This window comes from Monodelphis domestica, chromosome 8 (assembly GCF_027887165.1).
Source record: "Monodelphis domestica isolate mMonDom1 chromosome 8, mMonDom1.pri, whole genome shotgun sequence".
In the NCBI taxonomy this organism is placed as follows: domain Eukaryota; kingdom Metazoa; phylum Chordata; class Mammalia; order Didelphimorphia; family Didelphidae; genus Monodelphis; species Monodelphis domestica.
The window spans coordinates 160993715-161005804 of record NC_077234.1 but is presented as its reverse complement, the minus strand read 5'-3'; the positions used below and the strand labels follow the sequence as shown (position 1 = coordinate 161005804).

Sequence of the window (12090 nt, the reverse complement as noted above, 5' to 3'; positions counted from 1 at the left end):
CATCATTACTGTTATTCAGTATTGTACTCAAGATGCTAGTTAATAGAAATAAGAGAAGAAAAAGAAATTGAATGAATAAGAATAGGCAAGAAAGAAACAATGCTCATCTTTTGCAGATGATATAATGGCATACTTAGAGATTTAACTAAAAACTAGTTCAAATAATGACATCAGCAAAGTTTCAGGAGATAAAAATAAGCCCACATAAGTCATCAGCATTTCTATATATTAGCAATAAAGCCTAATTGGAAGAGATAGAAAAAGGAATTTCAATTAACTTACTACAGATAATATCAAATACTTAGACATTTACCTTCTAAGACACACCCAGAAACTCTATGGACAGAATTAGAAAACACTTCACCCAAATAAAGTCATAGCTAAACAACTGGAAAAATATTCATTGTTAATGGGTAGTCAGGCCAATATAATAAAAATGGCAATCCTTCCTAAATTAATCTACTTATTCAGTTCCATGACAATAAAAGTGTCCCCAATTATTTTATAGAGATAGAAAAAATAATAATCTAAAAGAACAAAAGATTATCTGGAAAATCAATGGAAAAAAAATGTGAAGGATGGTAGCATACCAGATCTCAAACTAAATTACAAAGTGGTAATCATCAAAACAAACTAGAACTAGCTAAGAGATAGAGTGGTGGCTCAGTGTAATATATTAGATATACTGTAGTAATTTGGTGCTTATTAAATTCAAAGATCAAAGCATTTGAGACAAGAATTCACTATGACAGCTGCTGAGAAGACTGGAAAATGGTATGACAGAGACTGGGTATAGACCAACTTCTCACATTGCATACCAAGATAAAGTCAAAATGGATACATTATTTAGGCATAAAAGCATAGCCCTAGGCAAATTAAGGGATCATGGATTAGTTTACCTATTGAATCTATTGATAAGGCAAGAGTTTATGGCCATGTAGGAGGTAGAGGATATAAAATGGATTATTTTGATTGTAATAAATTTTAAAAGGTCTGTACAAATAACGCCAATGCAACCAAAATTTGAAAGATTGTTGGGGGGGGGATTTTTATGGCAAGTTATCCCTAATAAAGGCCTAATTTCATATATATATATATATATATATATATATATATTTAGAGAGAGAGAGCTGAGATTTATAAGAATACAAATCATTCCCCAACTGATAAATGGTCAAAGAATATGAATACACAGTTTTCAGAAAAAAAAAACAAAGCTATTTATAGTTGTAAGAAAGACATGCTATAAATCACCCTTGATTAGAGAAATGTAAATTAAAACAACTCTGAGATACCACTTCATATCTAGAAGCTTAGCTAGCATGAGAGAAAATTAAAATAATAAATGTTAGAAGGAATGTGGGAAAATTGGGACATTAATGTACTGTTGTTGGAATTGTGAACTGAGCCAATCATCCTGGAAAGCAACCTATGAAACTGTACATGTCCTTTGTTGATACAGCAGTATCACTACTTATATTTTATGTTACATATTATATTACATGATGTACATATATTATATGAAACTGTGCAAAGTGAAGTGAGAAGAAAGTACATAGTAACAGTAATATTGTATGATGAACAATTATGAATGACTTAATTATTCTCAACAATATAGTGATCTAATATAATCCCAGATGACTCATGATGAAAAATGTCATCTGCTTCCAGAAAAAACACTGAAGCCTGAATGCATCTCAAAACGCACATTATTTCATTTTCTTTTTGGTTTTTGTTCAAATTCTCTTCCACAAATAACTGATATGGAAAACTGTTTTCTGTGTTTTTACATATGTAAAATCTATATCAAAGTGCTTACTATTTCAGAGAGAAAGGAAGGTAGAAAATTTGAAACTAAAAAAAATTTTTTTAAGTTACATTTTTTCTTATAATTGGGGGAAATAAAATATAAAAAATAAGAGAATATAAAAAAGAAAGGGAAAATGAAATTACAAATAAAATCACTCAAGTGCTTGAAGTGAAAGTGAAAGTTAATTGCATGAGTACAATAGTACCTTGATACAGGAGCACCTTTAAGTCACAAGCAATTTGAGATAGGAGCAGTCACAGTCAGGATTTTTTGCTTTAAGTCACAAGCAGATATTTTAATCATGAGTTTCTGCCACCCTCCACTAAACAGCCTGCCAAATATTTGGTTTCACAAGTTATGTGAGGCTATCTAATTTAGTTCAGTGTTTATCTGGCTGTGTGAGCATCTATATTGAATTGCATTTGTTTACTTCTTTAGTTTTGCCTTTATTATCAGTTTTTTTTGGGGGGGGGCAAATTTCTTAACTTTTAACTATGGGTCCTGATCATGTACGAATTGAAGGAGTTACAGCAACAGCAGCATATAGTGGTCTTACAGGAAATTACATAGTGGTGAGAAGCCTTGGGTAGATGAGGCAATCAGTGCAAGTGAGATTAAGGAAATGCTGAGGATATGGGAAAAAATTAAATAGTTTATTGAAAAGGCACACCCAAAAAGTTGCAATAGTGTTGGAGCTGTGTAAAGACATTTGTTTCACACATCATCTAAACATTCTGAAAGGGAGAAAGAAACAGACTTCTATAAAAAGGTTTTTGTTGAAATGGCCTCTAAGCGAAATTGAGGAAAGTGTGGCAAACAGTCAAAATTCTATTAAGAAAAATATGAAAATTATGTAAAGTAAAAAAATAGCAACTAAGTTTAACAATAAAGTTACACATCATAAGTAATGTGTAAGTTCAATTTTGCAATTAAATGTAACATTATGTTTGTAGAGGGTAAGTTATTTTAAGCGATAGTGCAGGAAATGAAAACTTTCTTCACCAGTATCTACACCTGATCTTGAAGGTAAATAACATTTCATGAGCAAAGTTTATTTCTTTACATTCATTCTTATTATCTATGAATATATTTATTTGTTATTTATAAAGTACACTTTCATATTTAAAAGCATATAAAACAAAAAATCCATGTGGCTTTTTGAGGCCAAAACAGATTAATTGCATTTCCATTCATTTAAATGGGGAAATTTAACTTGACACACTAACAAATTGAGTTATGAGCATAAAACAAATTAAACTTGTGTGTCAAGGTACCACTGTACCAGTATATTATGGTATGATCTTTGGAATTCTTGAATATAGAGGTGTGATGTAGTTGTAGGTGATGGAAAGATTAAGAGTATTATCATCTCTTTGTGACTGAGATGAGGTAAAGGAATAGGTCGTGGGAAGCAAGTAAGTTGAAGAACTGAGTAATTAAGAGTGTTTGAAGGAGAGTCAATATGCCTGTTGAATTTCTCTCTAGTGTGATGTCAGAAGTTGGGGAGGAGAGAAAATTTGTGACCCATATATTGAACTCATTGAAGAAGGAAAGGGAACAATCTGGAGTTATTTAGATAATAACTATCAGTATTTTTATTGAATATTAAAGATGATTACGTTAACTCAAAAGAGAAGTGAATGATGAGGTAGAGAGAATCCAGAAGTGTCAATGGAAAGAAAGGTATATTCTGACTCCTCTACATCAACTGGTGAGTTAAGGGAAATGATCAAAAGTACACCTGGTACTTGATGGGTACAGCCAGGGTGGCTATGTCATTATGGAGGAACCAGGTTTCAGTAATAGCTTGAAAGTTGTTGCTTATGGTACAGGTGTTCCAGAAGGCACAGTGGAAGGAGGGAGGATGATGTTTGGTTGGAACTTTAAAGTGGAAAGGTTGAAGGGAATGGAAATAATGAAGTAGATGGCAAAGGATGAGAAATGGGGTTTGGATGAAGACTTATAGGGGTTCAAAATCACTGGGATATATAGAATATGACTAGGTGTGAGTAAATTCACCAATGAGTAGAATATTCCATCCCTTTTCCCAAAGGAGTCTGGAGAACAAGCTGGAGAAAAGTGCAGCATAAAATGGAAGTCAGAGTCTTATGGAAGGCTCCATTTTTTCCCCCTTTCCTTCTGAAGGCTGGAGATTACACAGGAAATTGTATGACCCCAAAGTAGAAGTTTTTATATAATATATAAATTTATATGTTTTTGTATAACAGATGTTTTCCTCTTTCCTAATTTGGACTGATTTGCCACAGGATTCCTCATATAGAGATGATACTTACTACCAAATACACAAATGGTTAGGAAAAGTTGATAAATTCTTCTTTTTGTTTTAAGAAGCATCCTGGAGCTAAATCAAATGGAAAACTGATTTGGAGTGAATATGTCACCTTTTTCTCATAATTATTGCCACAAGTTAAATAGTACAAATATTATTGCCCTATTTTGTTGATCAGAAAACAGCCTCAAGGAGGTTAAATGACTTTGACCAGGATGGTGAAGGGTCTCAAGAGTATGATATGCTATATGAATAAATTTTGAAGGAATTTTGAATACTTAGTCTAAGGTTTAGGATAGGGAGAGACAACATAGGTAGACAACAACTGCATACCTTGAGAGTCATAGTTTCTACAAATGTGGTAATGTCTCTATAGTGAACCCTAATCATATCATATCACATAGACAATATGCTATATTTTAGAAAGAACATTGATAAATTGTTGAGCATATAAATAGAGGAGGGTACCTTGGATGGTCAAAGGCCTTTAATCTATATCATATAAGAATTGTTTGAATAATTTGGTGATATTTTTCCAGGCCAAGAGGAGGCAAAACATTATAGTTGTATACAGTTATTAGAAAGGCTATCTTATAGGAGAGGGATTGGACTTGTTTGACTCCCAAAATACAGAATAATAAATGAGGAGCAAAAATTGCACAAAAAAAGAATTTAGGTTTGATGTCAAGAAAAAATTTTTAACAATTAATATACTCCAGAAATAGATTGATCTGTTTCATGAGGTAGAGTGGATCCCCTCTAACTTGAAGTTTTTAAACAGATGCTGAATGACCACCTATTGAATTTGCTTTTGATTTGAGTTGTACTAGGTAGTGGCTGATGTATATCTAACTTTTAATTTTTGTGATTTTTTGAGAAAAAGATCGTGTGCCAATAAAACAACTATTTGAAAAAGTTATTGATAACAAAAATGTGATATAGATACAAGAGAAAATAGAAGTCCATTGCAATAATTTCTTATGGCTGTTTTCCTGATGTAAATAAATTTTCATAATGAGAAGACTCATTGCCAAGCAGAAAAAAGTTGGAAATAAACAGTTTGATTCAGTCTTAAATCCAACAAAACACAAGGGAAAATTGCCTTTGGGAAATTTCAGAGCACTTTAAATTACTCCAAAAATCTTTCAGAAACCAAAAAAAACCACTTTTTTAGTACCAATATTCTGCCAGAATTGTGTAGTAATCATGCATGGAATACAGTCTCCAAAAATTAATGAATATTAATTTTAATATTAATAAATATAATTGACAGGGCAATGGAGAAGTATATAATGGGTATGGGCAGGTTGCAATATATAACAATTAAAGAAATGCTAAGAAGAACTTGTATATTCAAAAAAAGAAGATGAGCTAATATTCTGTCAAGATTAAGGAGTTAATAGAACTGTCTAATTCATTGTTGTTTTGAATAGTGTGCTGGACCTGGAATCAGGAAGGCCTGAGTTTAAATACACCTCATAAGTTAACTAACTTTATTGCCCTAAGTAAATCACTGTCTCAGTTTTCTCTTTATAACACTTTCTTTCCAGGTGGCTGTGAGGATCAAATAAGATAATATTTGTAAAATGTGTTGCCAACCATGAAACACTATATGAAAAATCTAATTATTATTATAATGCCAATAGAAATGAAAGAAAGCTTCTATGACTTTCAGTGAATTCCCCATGGCAAACTTATGGGAAGACATGAGAAAGAACAGCCTAGGATGGACAGGCATGGGTTGTATTTGAATTATTGAAGGAAACATCTGTCTGTACTGATAAGTTCATATGTCTATTTCCTAATGAAGTCATTTCATTATTATTTCAGCCACAGATCTTTCCCTTTTCCGAATTTTAATAATATTGAATCTATGTCCACATTTTAGACTAGGAGTCACATACCATTTTTGGGGGTTCTATTATCCCTTGATTTTAAGCAAACATTACCATATCTCCTATTCAATATGAAAGATAACATATTCCAGTATTTACCATGCACTGAAGAAATAAAACAATTTAATTTTTAATAAAAAATTTCAATACATAATTTTTAGTTTCAGGACTTTCTATCTTTCATAATTAAATTTCCTTTTATATGTCGTCTGCTTCAACTAAAAAGTGAACTCTTTTCATCCTCAAAATTTTCACTGGAATTTTTTATTAGAATGAAATCTTTACCAAATATTTCCTTTACCTCTTGACAAGCTTCTCTTCCCTCCTGTGAGTAGATATAGTTTAGAATTTCTGTTATAGACTAATTGTTTATATTTATATTTCTTAGCTTCACAGTTAGATTTGTTGTCCCCTCACAATCAGAGGTTCTGTTTTATGTTTCTCTTCTATGAGTTGCTTTTTAAAAAAAAACCTGATAATTGATACTCCTATTCTTGATTTTAAACGCCTTGATAGTAGTGACCATATATTTATAATTCACCTTCATATCCATCACAGTGCCTTGTGCATTGTAGGAACTCTGTAAATATTAAATGATTGAATTATCTTCTTATATTCATTCTTTCAGTGACCTTTACAATAGAGTAACAAATTACCCTAGAGTACTGTAGAGTAACAAATTATGTTCATGAATAAAAATACTATAATGATTGATATTTTTACATGATCTCTACTTGGGTATTGATGTGTGAAAGCATATGTATAATGCATCCTCTTGCTTAATAATCATTTTAGGTTCTGATTTCTTATCTACAGCTGTCCAGGAAGTCTGGTCATGACAGTAAAGAACATTTGAACAGCTTTAGGAGGGACTCAAACTCCCAGACAGATTCTGCAAGCAGGTTTAGAAACCACTAGGTGTGTTTTTATTCTAGTAATCAGCATTCTATGATTATACATGAAGTTAGTAACAGAACAAGGATCTTAATTTTCAGACTTTTATTCCTCCTTATATCATAGGTATTCAAGGTTGGAATATAAAAATTTTTAACATTGATAGGTTAAATTCCTTCCTTATTAAAGTGGAAAGCTTTTGAGTACAAATTTTTCTTCCCCCTACATTTGTTGTTGTTTTGTTTTTGTTTTTACAGACTCCGAATACTCATATTACAACTTAATATTGAAAAAAGCAGGACAGTTTTTAAACAATTTGCAGATTAATCTCTTAAAATTTGCCTTATCTATAAGGGCATACTCACCAACTATTCAGATGTTTCAACAGGTATGTAAAATTGGTTAGACTATATTTGGTATTCTAAATAGGTTGCATAGAAAGTCATCATATAAATTACTATGGCCTACTGACAACATTTTGTTTTTAAACCAAACATTTAAAAATTAAGTGTAATTTGGGGCTGCTAAGTTGGTCAGTGGATAGAGAACCAAGCCTAGAGATGGGAAGTCCTAGGTTCAAATTTGTTCTCAGACATTTCCTAATTGTATGATAGCCAGTTGTCTAGCACTTTTCTATGGGTTCAATTCTAATAGAGAAGGTAAGGTTTAAAAAATTAAGTACGTAATGTATAATATGATATGATATTTCACTGGTTTGTGTATGTATGTTGTGGGATGGGGCAGATAATAAGGGAAAATGTTTCTACCTGGGTAGAATGTGGGATTATGTTTTACAATTTTAGAAAATTTAATATAAATTTTTATTTCAGTATTACCTGGAATAAAGTTGATATTTGTAGTTTTCTTCTTTAGCCAAAAATAAAATTGAAAATATTCTCTATGATTTTTCCTTTACTTTTAAGTTTTTACTTTAATTAGAACAGAAGTTTGATAGTGGTTGATTTATTTTAATCAAATAAATATGTTAATTTAAAAATGGATTGCAATTAAACCTTCCTAGTTAAGTATCATCTTTATAATGTTAGATTGCTGCTGATGAACTACCACCAGAAGATTGCAGTGCATTTGTGGTTATCCATAAGGAGTGCACCTGTAAAACTAATGAGATTAAAAAGCTTCTGAAGAAGGCTGCAATGAGGTAATTAAAATGAATACCTATAGAACAAGAAGTAGTTCATAAAGAAAATGTTATTACAATAAACCTTTATAATTGTATAAATGGGACAGCTAGATAGCTTCTTGGAGAGAAGAATCCAAAGCTTAGAGGCAAGAAAATTCATCTTTCTAAATTCAAATCTGGCCTCAGACACTTATTAGATGGGTGACCCTGGGCAAGTCATTTAAGCCTGTTTGCATCAGTTTCCTCATCTATAAAAGGAGTTGCAGAAGGAAATAGCAAATCACTACAGTATCTTTGCCAAGAAAACTCTTTGTTGTTGTTGTTGGTTTGTTTTTAAACCATTGCCTTCTGTTTTGGAATCAATACTGTGTATTGGTTCCAAGGCAGAAGAGTGGTAAGGGCTAGGCAATGGGGTTCAAGTGACTTGCCCAAGGTCACACAGCTAGGAAGCATCTGAGGCCATATTTGAACCTAGGACCTCCCATTTCTAGGCCTGGCTCTCAATTCACTGAGCTACCTAGCTGCCCCCTAAGAAGACTCTTTATGAGGTCACAAAGAGTCAGATTGAAAATGGCTGAAATTGTATAGTTTAATAAATAATTTCTATTCTAGTATATAAACTATTAAAAGCATCTATTTTTAAATTGCTGTAAAATCAAGTATTTTAACATTTTTATTGCTAAGTACACTTAATTTTGCCATCCATTTAATTGAAAATATGAATTACTTATGAAAATTTTAAAGAAGAGGAATTTTCTTAAATCATGAATATGACTTGTATTCAATATTGACTACTTAAATACCTATTACAAATCTAAATTGACAAATTAACAAAAGCTTAATTAGGAAAATGGACTATCCACTCTAACAGGAAATATTTATTCTGTATTTCCCTTTACTTTGATCTATGATCTCATTGGTATAAGTAAACCTTCCATTGAACAGAATTGCAACCCTTCAGTACTATATAGCAAGAGAATTTAGCAATGCTGGCTGACAGCCTTCAAACCAAGATTCCACAGAGCAAGGACTGGGTCAACATTCTAAGGCTGTTGGAAAACTGGCAACTGAGACTCTCTCTCTGAGAAGCAGACAGAGAGGGTGTGTGGAAGTGACTCTCTGAAGGAAACCAACTTTGGAACTGCCTGGGAATTTGATCATCTTTAAGGAGAGGTTGAGTGAGTGATTCCCCCACACTGGTGGATGGTATATGTGTGTGTGATCCTCCTCCCTTCCTGAACCTTGTGAGGACTCATCTTGAGACAGCTGTGTGACCCAACCAAGGACTCTGGTGTTGTGAGAATCTGGGCCCTGTGGACTTTACTATTCCCCTTTATCTTTAATTATCCTTTAATTTAGTTAGATTAAGGTTATTTAGAAAGGCTAAGATTTTAATATTTGGGTAGGTTAGAAAAATATGTTACTCCCTGATTCCTTTTCCATTCCCTTGTCCCTTTAGCTAATAAACTTGTGTGTGTGTGTGTGTGTGTGTGTGTGTGTGTGTGTGTGTGTGTGTGTGTGTAGTTAGTTAGTTAGATCCCTTCTATTTAACTTCCCTATAACAATACCTTCTCATCCTATGGAATTCCCACCCCCCATATTTTTTATAAACCCTCCATTAATGATCTATCTATTTTGTTATAGTCCTTGCTCTGGTTCTTTTAACATTCCATGTATTCTTCTATTTTTGATACATAAGTATCCCACTTTTTTACTGCATACATTTACAAATATATGTGTTTATCATATGTATCTTTCATACCATTTCTCATGTTATTAATAATATATGGCATGGTTTGGCAAGGGACATGAACAGGCAGTTTTCAGCCAAAGAAGTAAAAGTGCTCTAAATCTCTAATAATCAGAGAGATGCAAATCAAAACAACTCTGAGGTATCACCTCACACCTAGCAGATTGGCTAATATGACAGCAAAGGAAAGTAATGAATGCTGGAGGGGATGTGGCAAAGTCGGGACATTAATTCATTGCTGGTGGAATTGTGAATTGATCCAACCATTCTGGAGGGCCATTTGGAACTATGCCCAAAGGGTGATAAAAGAATGTCTGCCCTATGATCCAGCCATAGCACTACTGGGCTTGTACCCCAAAGAGATAATAAGGAAAAAGACTTGTACAAGAATATTCATAGCTGCGCTCTTTGTGGTGGCCAAAAATTGGAAAATGAAGGGATGCCCTTCAATTGGGGAATAGCTGAACAAATTGTGGTATATGTTGGTGATGGAATACTATTGTGCTCAAAGGAATAATAAAGTGGAGGAATTCCATGGAGTCTGGAACAACCTCCAGGAAGTGATGCAGAGAGAAAGGAGCAGAACCAGGAAAACATTGTACACAGAGACTGACACACTGTGGTACAAGAGAACGTAATGGACCTCTCCATTAGTGTCAATACAACATCCTTGAACATTCTGCAGGGATCCAGGAGAAAAAAACACTATCCACAAGCAAAAGACAAACGGTGGGAGTAAAAACACCGAAGATAAGCAACTGCTTGACTACAGGGGTGGAAGGGACAGGAATGAGGAGCGACTCTAAATGAACACTCTAATACAAATACCAAAACATGGAAATGGGTTTGAAGGACACATGTGATATCCAGCGTTGGCTAGGGGAGGGGCGGTGGGAGGGGGGGGGAGGATAAGAAAAGGATCTTTGTTTCCAAGTAATATTGTTTGAAAATAACCAAATAAAATAATGTTTAAATTGGAAAAAAATATATATATATGGCATGGTTGGATCGCAGTCTTATCTTTCCATTAATATTTGGATCACTCAGATTTATGTTCTTTTGAAATTACAGTATTCCATGATTTGCAACTATGTAGCAGCACTAAGAGAAAAATAGATATTAAAAAAGTAGCTTTTGTAACAGTGAAAATCTTAGGATCATTAGATATGTATTTACCAAATGTAATTTGGAAGATTTGAACCCTGATTTCTTCTTCCTCTTCAAATCTAAACATAAATAATTGTCCATTTGAATAGCTAAAATGCTACTCAAGGAATAGAGAGAATTAGGAAGATAGACTGAGAGGACATTGAAGGCAAGAGTTAAGAAATAACATTATTTTATACTTATTTTACCTTGCAGGGTTTTTTTTTTCCAATTTGTTGATATACTTGAAGGACTTCCAGTCCAGATGCATGTCCTAATCTTGATAATATACATTTTTCATACCTTTTTTCTCTATGTGAATACTGAGGTTGATCCCTTTTCAATGATATGATTTTATTATCCACTATGAAGTTATAGATGAAATAGAGAAATAAACTGATGGAAACTATTTCTGCTTGATTGAAATAGAATGGTAAACTGAGGGGAACTGTTTCTCCTACAATGGCTGCTGTTCTCTGGCTTTTGACTAGCGAGAGCTGCTACAGGAACCTGAGGCTGCTTATTTGTAATGGAGGTAGGAATGAGAAATGCTGAGGGATGCCACACAGGGATGCTGTTACACAGGGGAACTGTTACACAAGGGATACTGCTCTGGGGTTTGCTCTGGGGTTCTGCCTATTGATCCCTACTGATGGCTGATGGATCAATCTATTTCCTAACCTCCTTCCTCCCTCCCTCCCTTAACCAAACCTCTTCACCCAGTTCTTGAAGCCTTTGGCTCCTTCCCTCCCAACTTGAGTAAACTATAAAGATATTCTTTTCCTTTCCTTTTTCAAGTCAAGGGGTTTATTGAGATAATAGGATGGGAAACTGAGGTAAGAGGGATGAGGAAGTCCTTAATCTAAATGAAGGATTGAGAAAGTAGTCCAGTCACAAACTGTGACTCTTAGATAGTTAGGGAGATGGAGGACAACAGTCTTATAAATCTTCTTTCTTCTTTCTCACAAAATCATCAAGGTCTCTCAGCTCAACTCTAGAAAGAAACAGAGTTCAAAGTCTCTCAGTTTCTTCTGGCCAGCTCAACTCTCATATAGACCACCAATTCAAAAGCCAAATTTCTTTTTCATATCAGCTTCAACTACCCAGAGTCAGAAAGACAGAGACAAAGTCCAAAACCAAGTTTCTCTTCTCAGTGTGGCCAGC

At 33.6% G+C, this 12090-nt stretch overlaps 1 protein-coding gene across 8 annotated transcripts in view; it reads left to right on the top strand.

Annotated features, from left to right (window-relative positions):
* The window catches only part of UGGT2 (UDP-glucose glycoprotein glucosyltransferase 2), a 245742-nt gene that overhangs the window by 24632 nt on the left and 209020 nt on the right, over positions 1-12090 (top strand). For 7 of the 8 annotated variants that reach the window (XR_008914063.1, XR_008914061.1, XR_008914062.1 and 4 more), the window contains exons 3-4: positions 7147-7277; positions 7936-8048. Coding sequence is in view for 5 of the 8 variants with exons in the window: in XM_001377357.5 (XP_001377394.4) it covers positions 7147-7277; positions 7936-8048 (244 nt within the window). In the remaining 3 variants the exon portion in view is untranslated. Of the gene's footprint in view, positions 1-6796; positions 6914-7146; positions 7278-7935; positions 8049-12090 lie in introns of those variants that run through there. The other variant, XM_056807710.1, reaches the window with a different exon arrangement.